At 43.2% G+C, this 17,677-nt stretch overlaps 2 protein-coding genes across 2 annotated transcripts in view; one reads left to right on the plus strand and one right to left on the minus strand.

Moving 5' to 3' along the window:
- Window positions 1-8,165, minus strand: part of LOC126940449 (major histocompatibility complex class I-related gene protein) — a 31,292-nt gene extending 23,127 nt beyond the window's left edge. Inside the window, exon 1 of the mRNA XM_050766372.1 lies at window positions 8,076-8,165. The gene's annotated coding sequence lies outside the window, so the exon portion shown is untranslated. The remainder of the gene's footprint in view (window positions 1-8,075) is intronic.
- A 170-nt stretch (window positions 8,166-8,335) lies between these two features.
- STX6 (syntaxin 6) overlaps window positions 8,336-17,677 on the plus strand; it is a 50,640-nt gene continuing 41,298 nt past the window's right edge. Inside the window, exon 1 of the mRNA XM_050766533.1 lies at window positions 8,336-8,599. Within this exon, the coding sequence (XP_050622490.1) occupies window positions 8,565-8,599 (35 nt within the window). The 5' untranslated portion in view covers window positions 8,336-8,564. The remainder of the gene's footprint in view (window positions 8,600-17,677) is intronic.

Here is a 17,677-nt window from a genome sequence, read left to right on the forward strand (position 1 = left end):
GAAGGGAAGGAAGGAGGGAAGGAGGGAGGGAGGGAGGGAGGGAGGGAGGGAAGGAAGGAAGGAAGGAAGGAAGGAAGGAAGGAAGGAAGGAAGGAAGGAAGGAAGGAAGGAAGGAGATATGGGAAGGGAAGGGAAGAGAAGGGAGGAAAAAATTTGCTGTTACCATATTTTAGTGTATTTCTTTTCAGTGGTTTTGCTGACTACATATTTCTGCATATAAGCATATCTTTATTTGTTCATTTTACCAAAAAAGGGTTTTACATCCTAATAGTACTTTGTAAATTCTTTTCAAATTGATGTTTTCCAACATTAATATGCAGTTTTTAATAGCATAGCTTTAATAGTCCTTAAAATTTTTAATAGATCCAATTGCGACCAAGATCTTCAAGGACAGGTAAGACTGCCCCACTAAGCTGGGGGGCACTGAGGTAGGGAGAATCCCTTGCATTCTCTTTGTGGAAAAACAAGCCTCCCCTTTGAGCAATAGTCTAAACTTAAATCTCAGGCTGCACTTTTCAGAGTGGGTTGTGCTTATCCTGTTCATCACAAATCCCTTTATGTGTTTGGCTTTTTAATACCTGATTTATTATATGTATTTTAAGACCCTTCTGAGGAATCTGACTCATTTGTAGTCAGTGCAATTCATCCTCGAAAACCAAATGATGAATTATCAAGTTAGTGAAAAGGTCTTGTTTGTTAAATAATGTTGTTTTCAACATAATATATTTTATTATATTTAATCAGTAGTTTCCCCTTGGCTATTTCTTTTTTAATTCAGTAGAAGAGTGTGCGTGTGTGTGTGTGTGTGTGTGTGTGTGTGTGTCGAGTCTGATCTGAGCCATTTTCTGTGGGTAGGTAAAATCCATTTGCCAACTTTTGGCCAAGGCTAGTCCTTGTACGAATGGGAGTAGAATACCGTAGCAAAGAACACGGGTTCAGGAGTCCGACTTATTTTCAAATGAGGCTCTGACATTTCCTACCTATGTGACCTTTAACCAAATTATTAACTTCTCTAAGTCTGGGATTTCTCATGTAGAAAATGGGAGTAATAACCAATTCTGCCTTACTGGGTTATTGTGATGATTCAATGAAATCAGCAGTGGTGGAACCAAGAAGTGACTTGTCACTTTTTGGGGCTTTAGAGCACTATTACTACACATGCATAATCGCCATCAGCTCTCTTAAGCAATTCCAAATAAACCTATAGTTTAAGAAAAGACAGTGGGTCTCCTATGCCACCTCAAGTCCCTTAGCCCTGCTCTCCAACCAAATTACATTCTCAAACCTGCCCCATATGGGGATTCTGGAGCCTCTGAAGATAGTGCATGTGTGTCACCATATATGTCTGTTTTCACACTGCTGACAAAGACATACCCAAGACTGGGCAATTTACAAAAGAAAGAGGTTTATTGGACTTATAGTTTCACATGGCTGGGGAGGCCTCACAATCATGGCTGAAGTCAAGGAAGAGCAAGTCACATCTTACGTGGATGGCAGCAGGCAGAGAGGAGCTTGTGTAGGGAAACTCCCCTTTATAATACTGTCAGATTTCATGAGACTTACTCACTATCACGAGAACAGCACAGGAAAGACCTGCCTCCACTATTCAATTACCTCCCACCAGGTCCCTCCCACCACAACACAAGAGAATTCAAGATGAGATTTGGTTGGGGACACAGCCCAACCATATCAGTCACTTAGCACAATGCCTGGTACATAGTACATAAACATTAGCAATCACTAGTACTATTATGGCAATGAACCAGTTTGCCAACACAGAGTTGATTTTTCTTTCCTTATACATAGTTAAATTCACAAAGGATGCTAAAGAACATACCTCCCCTTACTACAGTGGTTCAAATCCACTGTCTTGTCAAGAAATGCACTGAATTCCAATAATGTATTTCAGCTTTTTAGTACTCATCAATTTCCATTCAGTCATACCTTCCTAACTTGCCTTATTCTAAAAAGGATTTAAAACTTTTTTTTTTTTTGAGACAGGGTCTCACTGTCACCTAGGCTGGAGTGCGGTGGCGTGAACATGGCTCACACAACCTCTGCCTCCTGGCTCAAGTGATCCTCTCACCTCACCCTCACGGGTAGCTGGGACCATAGGCATGAGCCACTACACTTAGCTAATTTTTGGATTTTTTTGTAGAGATGGGGTTTTGCCATGTTGCTCAGGATGAAAACTGCTAACTTTTGATGTACTTTTTCATATGTGGTCACTTGGCTTTTAACTTCTCTTTTATTAATTTTTCTCTTCTTTTTAAAAAACTTTTTGTATTTCTGATTATCCAAGTAAATATTTCATTGTAGTAGTTGACAAACTTTAAATACATTTCTTTTTTCTACGTGTAAAAATTTTCTATGTACCAAAACATTTCAATGTATAAGAAAGAACAGAGCTGAAATTGTATCATATGTATAATTTTGTGTCTTGCTATTTTTACTCAAGCCATTCCTATGTCATTACACACTTTTAAACAATATTTCTAATGACCACCAAATGGATGTTCCATAAATTCTCCATCATTTCTTAGTGCTGAATATGTAAACTGACTGGAATTCCTCCTTGTTTATTTTAAATCAGTGTGTAGAGGGTGACAATGGTGGAGGTGTTGGTAACAAACAAGAAGAGGAAATAAATCATGACCAGTGTGTTTTCGATATGTGTATGGATATTTTCTGTGGTTGGAGGTAGGAAACATAGACAGTCATAGCCAGATCAATGGAACTTAACATAAGTGAATGTTTCCTGGAATGTTCTGGAACACGTACGTGCATATCAGGGTTTCTAAAAGGTTGGATAATGATGAAGAGTATGATACCTTACATCTATGTTAACACTTTTCTCCCTTTCTTTACCTTGTTTCAAGAAGGATTTAGGGTGAACTCAACAAAAACAAAACAACCCAATCAAAAACGGGCAAAGGACTTGAATAGACATTTCTCCCCACCCCCCAAAACAGATATACAAATGGCCAATAACCACATGAATAGGTGCTTAACATCACTAATTATTAAAGAAATGTGAATCAAAACCATAGTGAGATACCACCTCACACCCATTAGTAAAACTACGATAAGGGAAGAGAAAACCTAGAAAATAACAAGTGTTGATGAAGATGTGAAGAAATTGGAATGCCTGTGTCTTTTAGTAGGAATGTAAAATGGTGCAGTCACTATGGAAAACAATATGACTGTTCTTCAAAAAAAATTTAAAATAGAATTACCATATTATCCAGCAGTTCCACTTCTGTGTATATATCCAAAATAATGGAAAGCAGGGTCTCAAAGAGATATTTGTACACCTGTGTTCATATCAGCATTATTCATTATAGCCAAAAGGTAAAAGAAAGCCAAGTGTCCACTGATGGATGAATGGACAAGCACAATGTGGTATATATACAATGGAATATTAGTCAGGCTTACAAAGGAAGGAAATTCTGCAATATGCAGAATGAATGAATGAACCTGAAGATATCATGCTAACTGAAAGAAGCAAATAATAAAAAGTCAGATCCTGTATGATTCCACTTATATGAGGTACCCAGAGTAGTCAAATTCATACAGACACACAGTAGAACGGTGGTTACCAGAGATTGTTGGGGGAGAATGGGGAGTTGTTTAATGGGTATAGAGTTTCAGTTCTGCAAGATGAAAAGAGTTCTGGACATTGGTTGCACAAGAAGGCAAATATATTTAACACTACTGAATTGTACACTTAAACATGGTTAAGATAGTAAATTTTATGTTATGTGTATTTTACCACAATTAATTTTTTTTTTTTTTTTTGAGATGGAGTCTCACTCTGTTGCCAGGCTGGAGGGCAGTGGTGCGATCTCAGCTCACTGCAACCTCTGCCTCCCAGGTTCAAGCAATTCTCCTGCCTCAGCCTCCCAAGTAGCTGGGACTACAGGCATGTACCACCAAGCCCAACTAATTTTGTATTTTTAGTAGAGACAGGGTTTCACCATGTTGGCCAGGATAGTCTTGATCTCTTGACCTTGTGATCCGCCTGTCTCGGCCTCCCAAAATGCTGGGATTTACAGGCGTGAGCCACGGTGTCTGGCCTCATAATTAAAATTTAAAAAATAAAAAATTATTCCAACATATGATCCAGTTGTTCCTTACAACAACCTAGTGAGGGAACAGGCTGAGTGTCATTATTTCATTTTAGAGTAGGGGAGATCCCCTTGTAGGGGTGTCATGGCATTCCCGCAGCTTCTAGGGGCAGGGGGTGACTACCCACTGCAATCCCTCTCAGGTCTATCCTGGCATCCCCAGCGACATGGCTTGCTCCTTTCTGATCCTCAGCTCATTTGGCTGCCTGTGCCTTATTCTCTGTGTTGCCATCTCCTTATATCTGCAGAAGATGCATTGCAGGACCCAGTGTGCTGCCTTCCTCATTCACTCTCCTAACTTTGGAGACTCACTCAGGAACCAGAAGTTCTCCTGGCTGCCTGCTCAGAACTCTACAGAAAGCTCAGTGTTGGCATGTCAACCTCCCCCAGAAAAATGAACAGAAGTTAAGTCCAATTAAGAGTTTCGGTTTGAGGAGTTCTGACAAATGACACTCTCATGTAACACACACTCCGTCAAGATACAGAGCATTTCTAGTACCCAAGAAAGTTTCCCTTCCCAGTCAAACTCTCTCCCCCAAGACAACCACTGTTTTGATTTTTTACTCCCTGAGAAATTTGAATTATTCTTTTGGGTTGGGGATGGGGTAGGGGTGGGGGTGTGGGAAGAGATGGCTTTTTGCTGAGTATTCTTCCCAAGCTATTGTTTATGCTAGGACGTGGGTCCTATTAAATGAAAAAAAAAAAAAAGAAGAAGAAGAAGAGAGAAATAACTCCCTTTGTTTCTCCTTGCATTTTAGCCATAGCTTCCCTTTCGTTGGGGGCAGCAGAGGCCAAGGTCTAACTCAATAGAGAGTAAAGGAGGGTGACACATTAAAGAAAGGAACACCACACACACACACAAACACACACACACATTTTATATCTCGACATTCCACTATCTCCATTGTTGGTGCTTTTCCTAAATCCCCTAATTATGGGAATTTCCCAAGTTTCTGTCCTCTATCTTCTATTACTACGTATAAAACTCTGACCTGTCACATGTGGTCCAATTAAGAAATTCATGGAATAGATAATAAGAGGACATAACAGGCACTTAGGTGGTAATAACATTAACGTAGTATCCTGTCCCTCCAGCAGTTTACTGTTTGGTGGGGACAACTGACATGCTAACAGCTAATTTACATTCACCCTAAATCAAATCCTCCTCTTGTGCTCTCTTTCTTGATGGTTGGAACCAATACTACCCACTTACAACTCCAGAAGCCTTCCTCCCTCTTCTTTCATCAATGCCTCCATACGCTGAACCAATCAGTCACCAAGTCCACTAACTTTGCCCCTAAAGTATGTCTCAAATGCATCACTCTTCTCCACCTTAGTTGTCACGAGCCCAGCTCAGGATACTCTCACCCCTCCTCTGGACCATGACCACCTAGCCACTGAAACATCTGTCTCAAATGCCAATCTGACCCTGTCATTCCCTCAGTCCCCATGGACAACTGTCCATAGGAAGCATCCACTACTCTGAACATCACAAACAAGGGCCCCGATAATCTGACCCTGTCCACCTCCAGGCTTAGCTCCTGCTGCCCCCATCCTTTTCCTTCCACTCCAGCAACATGGCCCCTGTTTCCTGGCTGCTTCTAGTCACTGCTTAGGAACCCCTCGCCCCAGCCCGGGAAACACACAAATATACTGGTATCTTGTTGCTGTTTCTATGGCAACCTGTGCCCTTCTCTCACTGTGCATCTCTCCCACCAGCCTGTCTCTCCCACCAGTCTGACAGTTCCTTGAAGGCAAGAACCAAGCCTTGTTCATGCCTGTGTCCTCAGTGCTTAGCACACAGTAGGAGCACATTATGAGGCACTGTTTTAAGCACTTTTCACACATCACCTCATGACACTGTATGAGGAAGTTGTTATTAGGGCCGGGTGCGGTGGCTCACGCCTGTAATCCCAGCACTTTGGGAGGCCCAGGCGGGTGGATCATGAGGTCAGGAGATCGAGACCATCCTGGCTAACAAGGTGAAACCCCGTCTCTGCTAAAAAATACAAAAAATTAGCCAGGCGTGGTGGCGGGCGCCTGTAGTCCCAGCTACTCAGAAGGCTGAGGCAGGAGAATGGCGTAAACTCGGGAGGCGGAGCTTGCAGTGAGCCGAGATGGCGCCACTGCACTCCAGCCTGGGGGACAGAGCGAGACTCAGTCTCAAAAGAAAAAAAAAAAGAAAAGAGAAAAGAAAAAATAGACACTGTTATTACAGTGTCTATTTCACACTTGAGGATAGTGAGAGATTAAGCAGCTTGCCTGAGATGCAACAATCAGGAAGTAGCAGAACTGAGATTTAAACTCAAGCAATTGGGCTCCAAGGATGGCTCTTCAACACCATGCTCACCTGCCCCTCAATTTACATGTGCTTGTTGAAAGAATGAACGATGACCCATTTTCACCTCCCCAACTAAGTAAACAGTTTTCTCCCACTAAACATTAGCATCACTAGTACTGGACGCTGCTTCCTTTCCCTGCATCTGTCTTCCATTGTTCGCTCCTCCAGGGATTTTGGCTTTCACCTCTCTTCTCTCCCCTCTCAAAACCCATTCAGCCCCTCATCATGTCTAGGTGTTCAGTCTTGTTTTCCTTTTGAAACATCTGTCAGATTCACTCCTTCCTCTCTGTTCTCAATCGCTGTCATCCTGGTCTGGCCCTCATCCCTTCACGCCACATGACCTTAGCAGCGTCCTTACTGGTTTTCCTGACTTCAGTAACTTAGTCCTTTGGGATCTTGAGGTTTACATGCATTTTTATTTAACTATCACAACAACCCATGAACTAGCTATTATTATTTATGTTTTATAGATGAGAAGCTGAACGATAGAGCCAAGGTTTAAACGGGGTTTGTGTTGCTCCAAGGACTGTGCCATCTCCAGACTGGTGACCTTGGGCAAGTCACTTACCCTCCCAGAGTCTCAGATTTCTCATTTATAAAATGGGCATGATGGCAGTAATTATCGCACTGTAAGAGCAACCGAGATAACACTTAACACCCTGCCTGACACACACACACTAAGTGCTCAATGATTTTCAGCAATCAAAGTCCACAATCCTCATCCACAAACTCCACAGCATATCTAGCATATGAGTTGGCTAAGGTTCTGGGCAAAATGTTTTCTAGAATAGTCCTTGAACCACAGTGAGAGGAAGTTGTCATACCTGGCCCCTTCTTTATTCCTTGTAGGTGCGCTCTCCTGGGAGGCACCATATGCTGTATGAAAAATTACTTTACATGGTTATTTGCAGAATGTACAGCAACATAAAGTACACCCCATCTGGTGGAAAGTGCACAGAATCTGCAGTTCTGCTCTGTCCAGGCTGTGTGACTACAGGAAGTCGTGAAGCCTCTCTGAACTTATTTTCTCATCTACAAAATGGGAGAAATGGATGGCGCAGGGGCTCACGTCCGTAATCCCACCACTTTGGGAGGCAGAGGCAGGAGGATCTTGTGAGCTCAGGTGTTCGAGGCCAGCCTAGGCAATATACTGAGAGCTCTATCTCTACAAAAAATTTAAAAATCAGCCGGGCGTGGTGGCTCTCACCTGTAGTCCCAGCTACTCGGGAGGCTGAGGCGAGAGGACCGCTTGAGCCCAGGAGGTCGAGGGTGCAGTGAGCTGTGATTGTGCCACTGCACTCCAGCCTGGGTGACAGAGAGAGTCCCTGCCCCCCAAAAAGGGGAAGGAGGGGAATAATACCTTCCCCCAAAGAATACTGAGATGATGCATACACAACTTTTTAGCACACTCTCCAACACAAAGTAAGACCCTACTTGAAGGAGCTGTGTAGCATCATAATCAGATACTATGCTTCATTTTAAGTCGAGGACCAGATAGATTTATAAATTACATACTGTCAAAATCAAGTATTAAAAGTAGAGGAAAGGTAAGAGGATTTTGCAAAACAGGTACAACTACAGTTTATCCCGAAAAGCCGACTGCCTACCTCTGAGGGAACAAGCCGCTCTTCACCTTCAAGCCTGAGGAGAGGGCGGTAGAAAGCCGCCCACCTCCTCCGCCCCGAGGGCTCCGCCTCCAGGGCGGAGTGACGCAGGCCCAGGCCCCGCCCACTGGGGGAGGGGCAGGCCCTGATCACGTGAGTGGGGTACGGAAGTCGTGCTTCAGGCGGCTTTCGTGATTGGCCGCAGCCGAGGGTCCTGGGGGTGGGGTCAGGCTCTCCGACACGCCGGGAGGAGCCGGGACTGGAGGCTGCAGAGGGGGCCGGCTCTGGAGTCCGGGATTCGGCCAGTGGTGCTGAGCGAGTGCTGGACCAGCGGTGGTCCCGTGCACCTGGCCTGCGCGCGTGCCCGCTGCTCGGCGTCCCCCAGTCTAAGGCGCGGGCGGCTGCGGGAACAGGCCGGGTGGGCGGAAGGAGGCCGGGAGGCACGGGCGCTCTGTGCGCGGTGGAGGTGGAGGCGGCCGGGGCCGGGACGCCATGTCCATGGAGGACCCCTTCTTTGTGGTGAAAGGGTGAGTGTCGGCCGAGGGCTCCACTGGAGGAAGAGGTGGCGGTGCTGCCTGCCCGCACCTCCTCGGTCTTCTCGCAGTAGGGGGAGGGGAGGCAAGTTGGAGCTGGGGAGGGGTCACAGTGGAGACGGCTTAGTCTTGAGGGCCATGACCAAGCGTCCAGAGACGTCTCCTGCATCCCTACCTGGACGGTGAAGCCACTGTCCCCAGCCAAGCCCCTGGTGGTGGTGGGGCCTTTTTGGCCTGTGCGCTGCGGTACAACTTATTTGGGGGTCGAGGGGCTCAGCAGCTCTGCAGGTGAGAAGGAGACACGCAGGTCCTAGCTCACACTGGCCGTCTATTCGAGCATGGGACCTTGCTTCGAAGGAGCGAAAACAGCATCTGGGCAGGAAAAGGGAAATGGCCCTCCTGAGCTTTGTAGTTCGTGTTGACGGGGGTGAACTCCATTGTCCATTGAGTTTGGAGCGCTCGTCCGCAGGACTGGCGAGACCACAACAAGCCCAGAGGCGTCTGAGCACGTTTGCTGGGAGGGAGGCGGGGGCGGGGGCCGATCTGGGAGGCTGGGGAGCAGGGCACAGGAAGACAATTCAATGGGGGGAGTTTTTACTGAGTAATGTGAGGAGAGGAAAGCAGTCGTTCATACTCAGTGATGATTTGGAAGGAAAACAAAATGAAACAAGCCAAACCAAACTTTCCTCAGCTTTCTATTAGCAACCGGAATTTTCTCACAGTGCTAAAGGAAATGAGTGTTGCTTGTTAACTCCTTGATATCATCCAGGCTGTTTGACAGGTTTCTCCTATTTCTTCTGCCTTTCAGAATAGAACTGCCTTCTGTTCCCTTGTATGCTGTCCTAACTCCATCTTGCTCGATTGTTTCTTTGGAGATAGAAACTTCAACTGCACTTTGTAATATCCACTTTGTAGCCATGAAACAAATGCAAGAAGATTAATTCTGATGTAACTTTTAGTTTCTTGTTAGAAACGTGTCAGTTTTCTGTTTTAAATGTCAAACATGAAAAATCTGAAAACTGCAAAGTTCCTAAATCAGTACTGATCACAGAATGTCCCTTGCTTTTAACGAGTTGCTGCTAGCTTCCTATTTTTGTAGTGGTACAAGCTGGCTGTTGTATACTCAAGTATTGTAGAAAATTTAAATGGCATTTTAGGTGAAAGATTTTATCGATGATGCAGTAAAATACACTTATAATATTTCTTAACATTTCCCTGGAAAGGTGTTTTTCTTCACCTTACTCTAATTTAGATGGGAAAATGCTGAGTTGTAGATTTACTGGTAATATGTGACTCCCTACCTGGAAAATGTGATATTTATTAGAAGAATTGATTAGGGGTTAATTTTAAAAATGTGTTTTTTCCTTGATTGAAAGTTCTTAATGCTTAGGTTGGCAAAGGTTATCTCTGGCAGTGGAGATCAGAGATGATCAGAAATTTTTTGTTTGACTTTTTATGGAATTTGTCAAAAGTCTAAATTCTTCTGCCGTCGTGGCATTTTTTTTTTTCTTGACGGTATCCAATACAGTCGTCTAATGCTTGTTCACTGATTAAATATCACTACTTTATTGGAACATTGGTTCGGAGTTTTGATTGACTTTTACATCATTTTAGCTCCTGTCTTTAAGGTTCTTGAAGGAAAAGAGATTCTCAGTACCTTCTGCTGTGGAAAGGTAAAGTCACCCATGAAGGTGTATCCAGATTTTTTGGGAGTCATGCACCTGTGTTTATTAAAAGTATCAAGAATGCATTACACAGCATGGAAAAATTAAAGATGCCTAAATTATGGCCTAGGAGCTTCTAGTCTAATCTGAGAAACAAATTACCCCAAAATTAAGTAGAAATGACAGGTGGCAAATGAATGAGTGTTGAAGTGAATGCTGCAGATGATGAGTGCCCCAGGAGTTCAGAGAAAGGCATCTCCTTGGGAATTGTTAGGATTAGGAAAGCTTTTGGAGGCAATAAGTATATCTTGAATTACGTTTTGAAGATGGGCAGAATTTAGATAATCAAGCCTGTCTCTCTTACCTGGATGCTTATCAAAGAGTCTTTTAATTGTTCTTCCTGCTTCTGGTCTCATTTCCTCTTTCAGCTGTCCTGGGATCTATTGGATCAGTGCTGTCCAATAGAAGTATAATGCCAGCCACGTACGTCATTTTACATTTTCTAGTAGCCACAGTAAAATAAAAAGGAACAGGTGAAATTAATTCTAATGTAATCTCTAGTACATTCAAAATATTCGACGTGTGATTAATACAAAGATTGATGAGATATTTTACTTTTGCACTAAGTCTTCTAAATCTAATACATATTTTACACTTACTGCACATTTAAATTTGGACATTAAATTTTCATCAGAAATAATTTATCTGTATTTAAAATTCATTAAATACTCTTTTTTTTTTTTTTTTTTTTTTTTGAGACAAGAGTCTCGTTCTGTTGCTCAGACTGGAGTGCAGTGGTGCAATCTCGGCTCACTGCAACCTCTGCCTCCCAGGTTCAAGCGATTCTTGCGCCTCAGCCTCCTGAGTAGCTGGGACTACAGGTGTGTGCCACCTCACCTGGCTAATTTTTGTATTTCCCTGCTAATTTTTGTATTTCCTGGGTAATTTTTTTTTTTTTTTTTTTTTTTTTTTTTTAAGGACTACAGGTGGCCGCCACCATGCCTGGCTAATTTTTTGTATTTTTTAGTAGAGATGGGGTTTCACCATGTTAGCCAGGATGGTCTCAATCTCCTGACCTTCAATCCGCCTGCCTTGGCCTCCCAAAGTGCTGGGATTACAGGCGTGAGCCACCGCGCCTGGTCTACATACTCTTAATTGTTCCAAATATACATAAAAGTTTTTTGATAACTGAATTGCATGTCAGTTACCAAGTTTACATTAATTAAAATTTAATTTCTGTCACACTAGCCACATTTCCAGTCAGTAGTTGTATGTGGCTTCTGTATTGGACAGCACAGTGTAAGCTTTTCTAGAGCCCCAGGCAGGTGTACCCTACTTAATATTATTCAGTGGCTGCTGTTGGCCTGCAGAATAAAGTGCCAACACTTCCTGACCTCCCTGATCTAGCCTCTGCTCTCCCTTTGCCTTAGTACTCCAGCAGTGCCAGACTCAATACAGTGACTATGATTGCTGTACTGGATGCTCTTACTCTACGTGCACCCACACTGCCTGCTTCACCCACGCAGCCTTCTGGAGTCAGTGTAAGCATCTCCCTTGCCTCCAGGAAGTGCTTCCCCGAATTATTGGACCTCTTCCTCTGTCTTTATTAGACTAGGAGCTCTGAGGGTTGAGACTGGTTTTTTTTGTTTTTGTTTTTTCCTGTATTTCCAGCCTACACCTTGAATATTTAGTGTAAATGTTGAACACATACTCTTTGTTGGTGGTGGTGATTGTGATGGAATGGTGCCTCATGGGTGAGACCACCACCAGCAAAAGTCCTAAGTTGGGCAGTGTGTGTTAGAAATGATCTAGAAGAGCAGCCCAGGTGGAGTATACAGTTTAGGGAAGCAGTAGTAATATGAAGTGCTAAGTAAGCACTTTATATGAATTTTCACTCTGTAAAAACACCCATATGATGAATACTAGCCATATTTTAGAGATGAGAAGCTGAGGAAGTATTAGAGGGGTTAACTTGCTTGCCCAGGGTCACACAGCTAATAAGTGGTGTACTCAGGATTCAAATTAGAACAACCTGATTTCACAGCTACTGTCAGTACTTCCCAGTGCAGGTCAAAAAGGGTCAAGTTATGTTGGCCTAAGGAGAATCTCATCTTGAGGCCATTGCAGATTTTTAAAGCAAGGAAATGACATGAAATTGGGATTTTAGGAATATTGATTTGGTAGTAGTGTTGGATGCATCAGTGTGAGGAAAAATGAAAAAGCAGAACAGTTAGAAAGCTGTTGTAACTTAAACATGCAGTGGTTAGTGCTTGAATGTTTGAAGCTCCTTTTGGCGGGTTTTGACATTGTCAATGTCCTGTTCAGAACAGAATCCCACAACAGGGATTGCTCTTTTTTATCCTTATGAAGTAGGTATTATTATTGTCATCATTTCACAATAAGGAAAATGAAACTTAGTAAAAAACTTCAACTTTATAAGCTTATATGTGGAAAGGCCAGGATTTATATATTTATTATAAATATATATTATATATATATAATATGGTCATTTTAAAAATTGGGATTATACTTTATATATGGTTTTATGACTTTTTCTTTTTTTTGGGCGGGGGGGACAGAGTCTCACTCTGTCGCCTAGGCTCGTGTGAAGTGGCATGATCTCAGCTCACTGTAACCTCGTAACCTCTACCTCCTAGGTTCAAGTGATTCTCCTGCCACACCTCCCGAGTAGCTGGGACTACAGATGTGCGCCACTACTCCTGGCTAATTTTGTATTTTTAGTAGAGATGGGGTTTCACCCTGTTAGCCAGGCTGGTCTTGAACTTTTGACCTCAGGTGATCCAAACACCTTGGCTTCTCAAAGTGTTGGAATCATAGGCGTGAGCCACCGCGCCTGGCCTGTTTTATGACACTTTCATCTGTATTTCTTTATATCCTTCAAACTTCTGGGTGGCAGCTTTTAATGACTGCATTATATTTTGTCATATAAATGTCCATCCTGGAGGATAAATTATATTTATGATCACACTACAATTAATGTGGTGATAAGCCTACTTGTCATAGGTCTGTATTGCTGCTTCTGATTATCATAGCTTGTATTCCTGGAGCATAATTGCTAATTCAGAGGGCATGCACAGCAAAGCGTTGGATGCATACTACCACATTGTCCTCCAGAATATTCCCCTATGCCCCACAAGGTGTTTGAGGGACCCAGTTCCCTGTCTCCCAGTACTGGGATTTTCATTTAAAAAAATCTTTACTAATCTACTGGGTGAAAATATCATATTTAAATCTTGTAGTCTTCATCTTTGTATTCAGTAGGGACGTACTCAGTGTTTGTTGAGTGAACGCATTTTGACCGTTTAGTTCTGTAGTTTTTTTCCTCCCTTGCTGACAAGCTTTTAGAATTAGCCTCCTTTTAGAATTTGCAGCTTCTAATGAGACCCAGAAGAAAACCATGTAACTAAGCATGTGGAGATAGAGTGTAAGTGAGCCACTCCTATGGATAAAAGGCGTGAATGTCATGGCTCTTTTTTGTTTTATTGTTTTGGAGGTTTTGTGTGTCTGATGAGGATAGTTTTTTTTGTTTTTTTTTTTTTTTTGTTTTTTTTTTTGAGACAATCTCACTCTGTCACCCAGACTGGAGTGTAGTGGCGTGTCTCGGCTCACTGCAACCTCTGCTTCCCGGGTTCAAGCTATTCTCCCTGCCTCAGCCTCCCGAGTAGCCCGCCACCATGCCTGGCTAATTTTTGTATTTTTAGTAGAGATGGGGCTTTGCCATGTTGGCCAGGCTGGTCTTAAACTCCTGACCTCAAGTGATCTGCCCACCTGGGCCTCCCAAAATGCTGGGATTATAGGCATGAGCCACCGTGCCCAGCATGATAATGGTTTTATTTCCAGGTTTTTGGCTGTGGATTGATGTTGAAATAATGTAAGCAAATGAATAAGATGGTATATGTTGTATTCTTTAACCTTCTCTGTCTGCATATCTAGCTTTATTAACACTAGATTATGAGCTCCTCGAGGGCATCATGCATTCTGTTCACGTCGAAAAACTGTTTATTGGTAGAGTCACTGTGAAAAAATAACCCTTGTTTGTTAATTTTGGCCCAGTAAAATTGAATGTAAATCAAATCTCATTTAATACTTTCTGAAAAGCAGAATCCAGTGTTTCATTGTAAAAACAACTTTGCAAGCTTTTATTATAAATTTATTGAGTGCTTAATATTATTTAGCTCCTCAAATTGCCATCTAGTTTGGAGAACACTATGCAGATATGTGAAAGATACACTGTGTAAGATTTTGCAGTAGAGTTGAGATGCTGTGGAGATTTGAAAGAAAAGAAAGACCTATACTGGGAATGCGGGTCAATCTGGGCCTTGAAGGAAGTGTCTGCTAAGGTGTAAGGCTCTTCCAGGCTGGGGAAACAACTCAGCAGAAGTCTAGAACCAGGAATGAGAAAGATAAAGAGGGGAAGAAGACCTGCCAACTGAAACAGAATTTGTTTTAGTGAGAAACCATGCTTGGTATTAAAGTCAGCCAGTTTGGGTTAGGAGTAGGAGTGGGAGGGGGTTTGAATACCTGCCTGAGGAGTTTAAATTTAATGTGATTTCTATCATAAATTCTAAATCAGGAGGCAGTTTTTAAACTAGCAGTTACTATTCACTTGCTTATAGTCAGCTGTTAAGAGTTCAAACCCAGATGTTCTGATTCCACAAAGAAAATAGATTTGTGGGCCAAGTGCGATGGCTCATGCCTGTAATCCCAGCACTTTGAGAGGCTGAGGCGGGCGAATGATGAGGTCAGGAGTTCGAGACCACCCTGGCCAAAATGGTGAAACCCCATCTCTACTAAAAATACAAAAAATTAGCTGGGCGTGGTGGCGGGCACCTGTAGTCCCAGCTACTTGGGAGGCTGAGGCAGGAGAATCGCTTGAACCCTCTTTTGCAGTGAGCCGAGATCGTGCCACTGCACTCCAGCCCCGGTGACAGTGCAAGACTCCGTCTCTGTGGAAGCTTTGCAAAAATGCAACTAAATAAATCTTGGTAATAGAAAGTGTCTCATAATCAGGGTTGGAAGAACTTGAGGCAAGCAGCCAATATGTCTGAGCCCCAAGGTCTCTTATTTGTTTAGTGAGCACAAACTAGATTATCTTGAAAGTTCCATCCAGATCTAAAAATTCAGTGATTGGATTTACGTAGAGGTTGTGCAAGGTGAGAAGTAGGAGGAGGAGTCAAAAATGACTCTTGTCTAGACAAGTGTTGAAACTTGGAAAACGGTGGCACTGTTGGCTGAAATGAGGAAGCTAGAAAGGAAAGCAGATTTTTCTATTTTGTTTGTTTTGAATACATTATGTTCTGTAGGGAGGATATGATAAGTTTGGTTTTAGGCAAATGGAATGATCCTATAGGCATCTAAAGATACATGAATTAAGCCTTGCTGAGTGGTTAGGGTTGGAAGTGTAGTGGGGGAGTCATCAACTTAAGAGGGATACTTTGAACTAGTGAATGCTGATGAGCACATAGAGGCCACAAAAAGAGTGCTGAGAAACATTGGGATCCAGTGGAGGAAGAGGAAGGAGAAAACTGGTAGAAAACTACAACAGCACAATGTCACAGAGACAGAGGAAGTGAGAGTTTCAAGAAAATAGATATAATGGACCATGGTGTCAAGTGCACCAAAAATGAGGACAAGTTAAATTCACTCCTGACTTTGACCTGCAGTGTCATTGGTCGAGTTGTGGAAGCAGCAGTAAGTTAGGGTCAAAAATTGTATATCGTTGTAGGTAACTGAGTAAAAATGATTTTTCATTTTCACAAGAGTAATTACAAAATATGGTACAGTGTGGTTGAATTTGGAAATGGCAGTAAAGTCAAGTAAAGGGTGTGCCTGTGCATGTGCTTCCTTTCAAATACAAAGGACAAACGACGTGAATGTAGAAGTCAAGCAATAAAAAGAGCTCTCTTTCCAGAGAGATTGCTGGTGAAACCAGGTTTGTGGGGTATGGGGCAGGAACCAGTTGGAGGAGAGTGAGGAGTGGGAGTCTGATGTGGTTGCAGAGGCTCGCTCAACCTGAGTTTTTCACGTTTCATTACTAGAATGGAAACTTTCAGCCTTGACTAGCCTCTTTTACTGTATTGATGAAATGGGTATCCCTCTGTAAAGAGACTTGCAGAGTAGGTGCTGTCCCAGATAAAGGAGTTGTGGCAGATTGTATTTTTTCCAATGATGGCTGCACCAATAAATGTTCTGTCCTGTGTTACTTTTCTGCCTGCCTGCCTTCCTTCCTTCTGTCCATCCATCCTTCCATCCTTCCTTCCTCTTTCGAGTCTCGCTCTTGTTGCCCAGAGTGGAGTGCGGTGGTGCAGTCTCGGCTCACTGCAACCTCCTCCTCCCAGGTTCAAGCGATTCTTCTGCCTCAGCCTCCCAAGTAGCTGGATTTACAGGCGCATGCCACCATACCCGGCTAATTTTTGTATGTTTAGTAGAGACAGGGTTTCACCATATTGGCCAGGCTGGTCTGGAACTCCTGACCTGGTGATCTACCCACCTCGGCCTCCCAAAGTGCTGGGATTACAGGCGTGAGCCACCACGCCCCACTGTTTGCTTTTCTTAAATTGTGAAGCTGGCATTCTTTTATCAAACTGGAGTTTGTATTCCCTTCCTTTGAACCTGGGCAGACCTTTATAAACTGCTTTGACTAACAGATTGAAGCAGAAGTGACTCTGCTTGAATCCTAAAGCTTAAGTCATAAAAGACAACCAGCATACCTTCTGTCTGCATCTTTCATCTTGGGACACAAGTGTAGGCTACCCTGAGCTAACATGTAACAAGTCCAGTTACATTGAAGCCACTCTGTTAGAACATGCATGCAGACTGTGGAGAGATGGAAAGATGTGATGCCTTTACAGCCCCAGCCTGTTTAATCTTTTCAGCTGAGGTCCCAGACATTGTGGAACAGGGACAGGTCAGCTGTGCTGTGTCTAATTCCTGATCTACAGACTCCATGACATGACATGATAAATGGTTGTTTTACATCACTACATTTTGGGGTCATTGTTAAATAACCACAATAACTTGAACAGATGCCAATTCAGAGTCTGCCAGCATGGGCAAAGAAGAAAGGAGAAATAAAAAGGCTGAAGGGGGAGGCCAAGGCAGGAGGATCACTTGAGGCCAAGAGTTTGAGGTCAGCCTGGGCAACAGCAAGACCCTGTCTCTACAATAAATAAAAAAAAATTAACTTGGCATGGCGGTGTGCACCTGTAGTCCTAGCGACTTGGGAGGCTGAGATGGGAGAATCCTTTGAGCCCAGGAATTCAAGATTACAGTGAGCTGTGATTGCACCACTGCACTCCAACCTGGGTGACATAGTGAGACCCTGCCTCAACCACAACAGGGAAAAGGATGATGGGGATTGTGGCTACAATTATGCAATTTGTTGGTA

Source organism: Macaca thibetana, chromosome 1 (assembly GCF_024542745.1).
Source record: "Macaca thibetana thibetana isolate TM-01 chromosome 1, ASM2454274v1, whole genome shotgun sequence".
NCBI lineage: Eukaryota > Metazoa > Chordata > Mammalia > Primates > Cercopithecidae > Macaca > Macaca thibetana.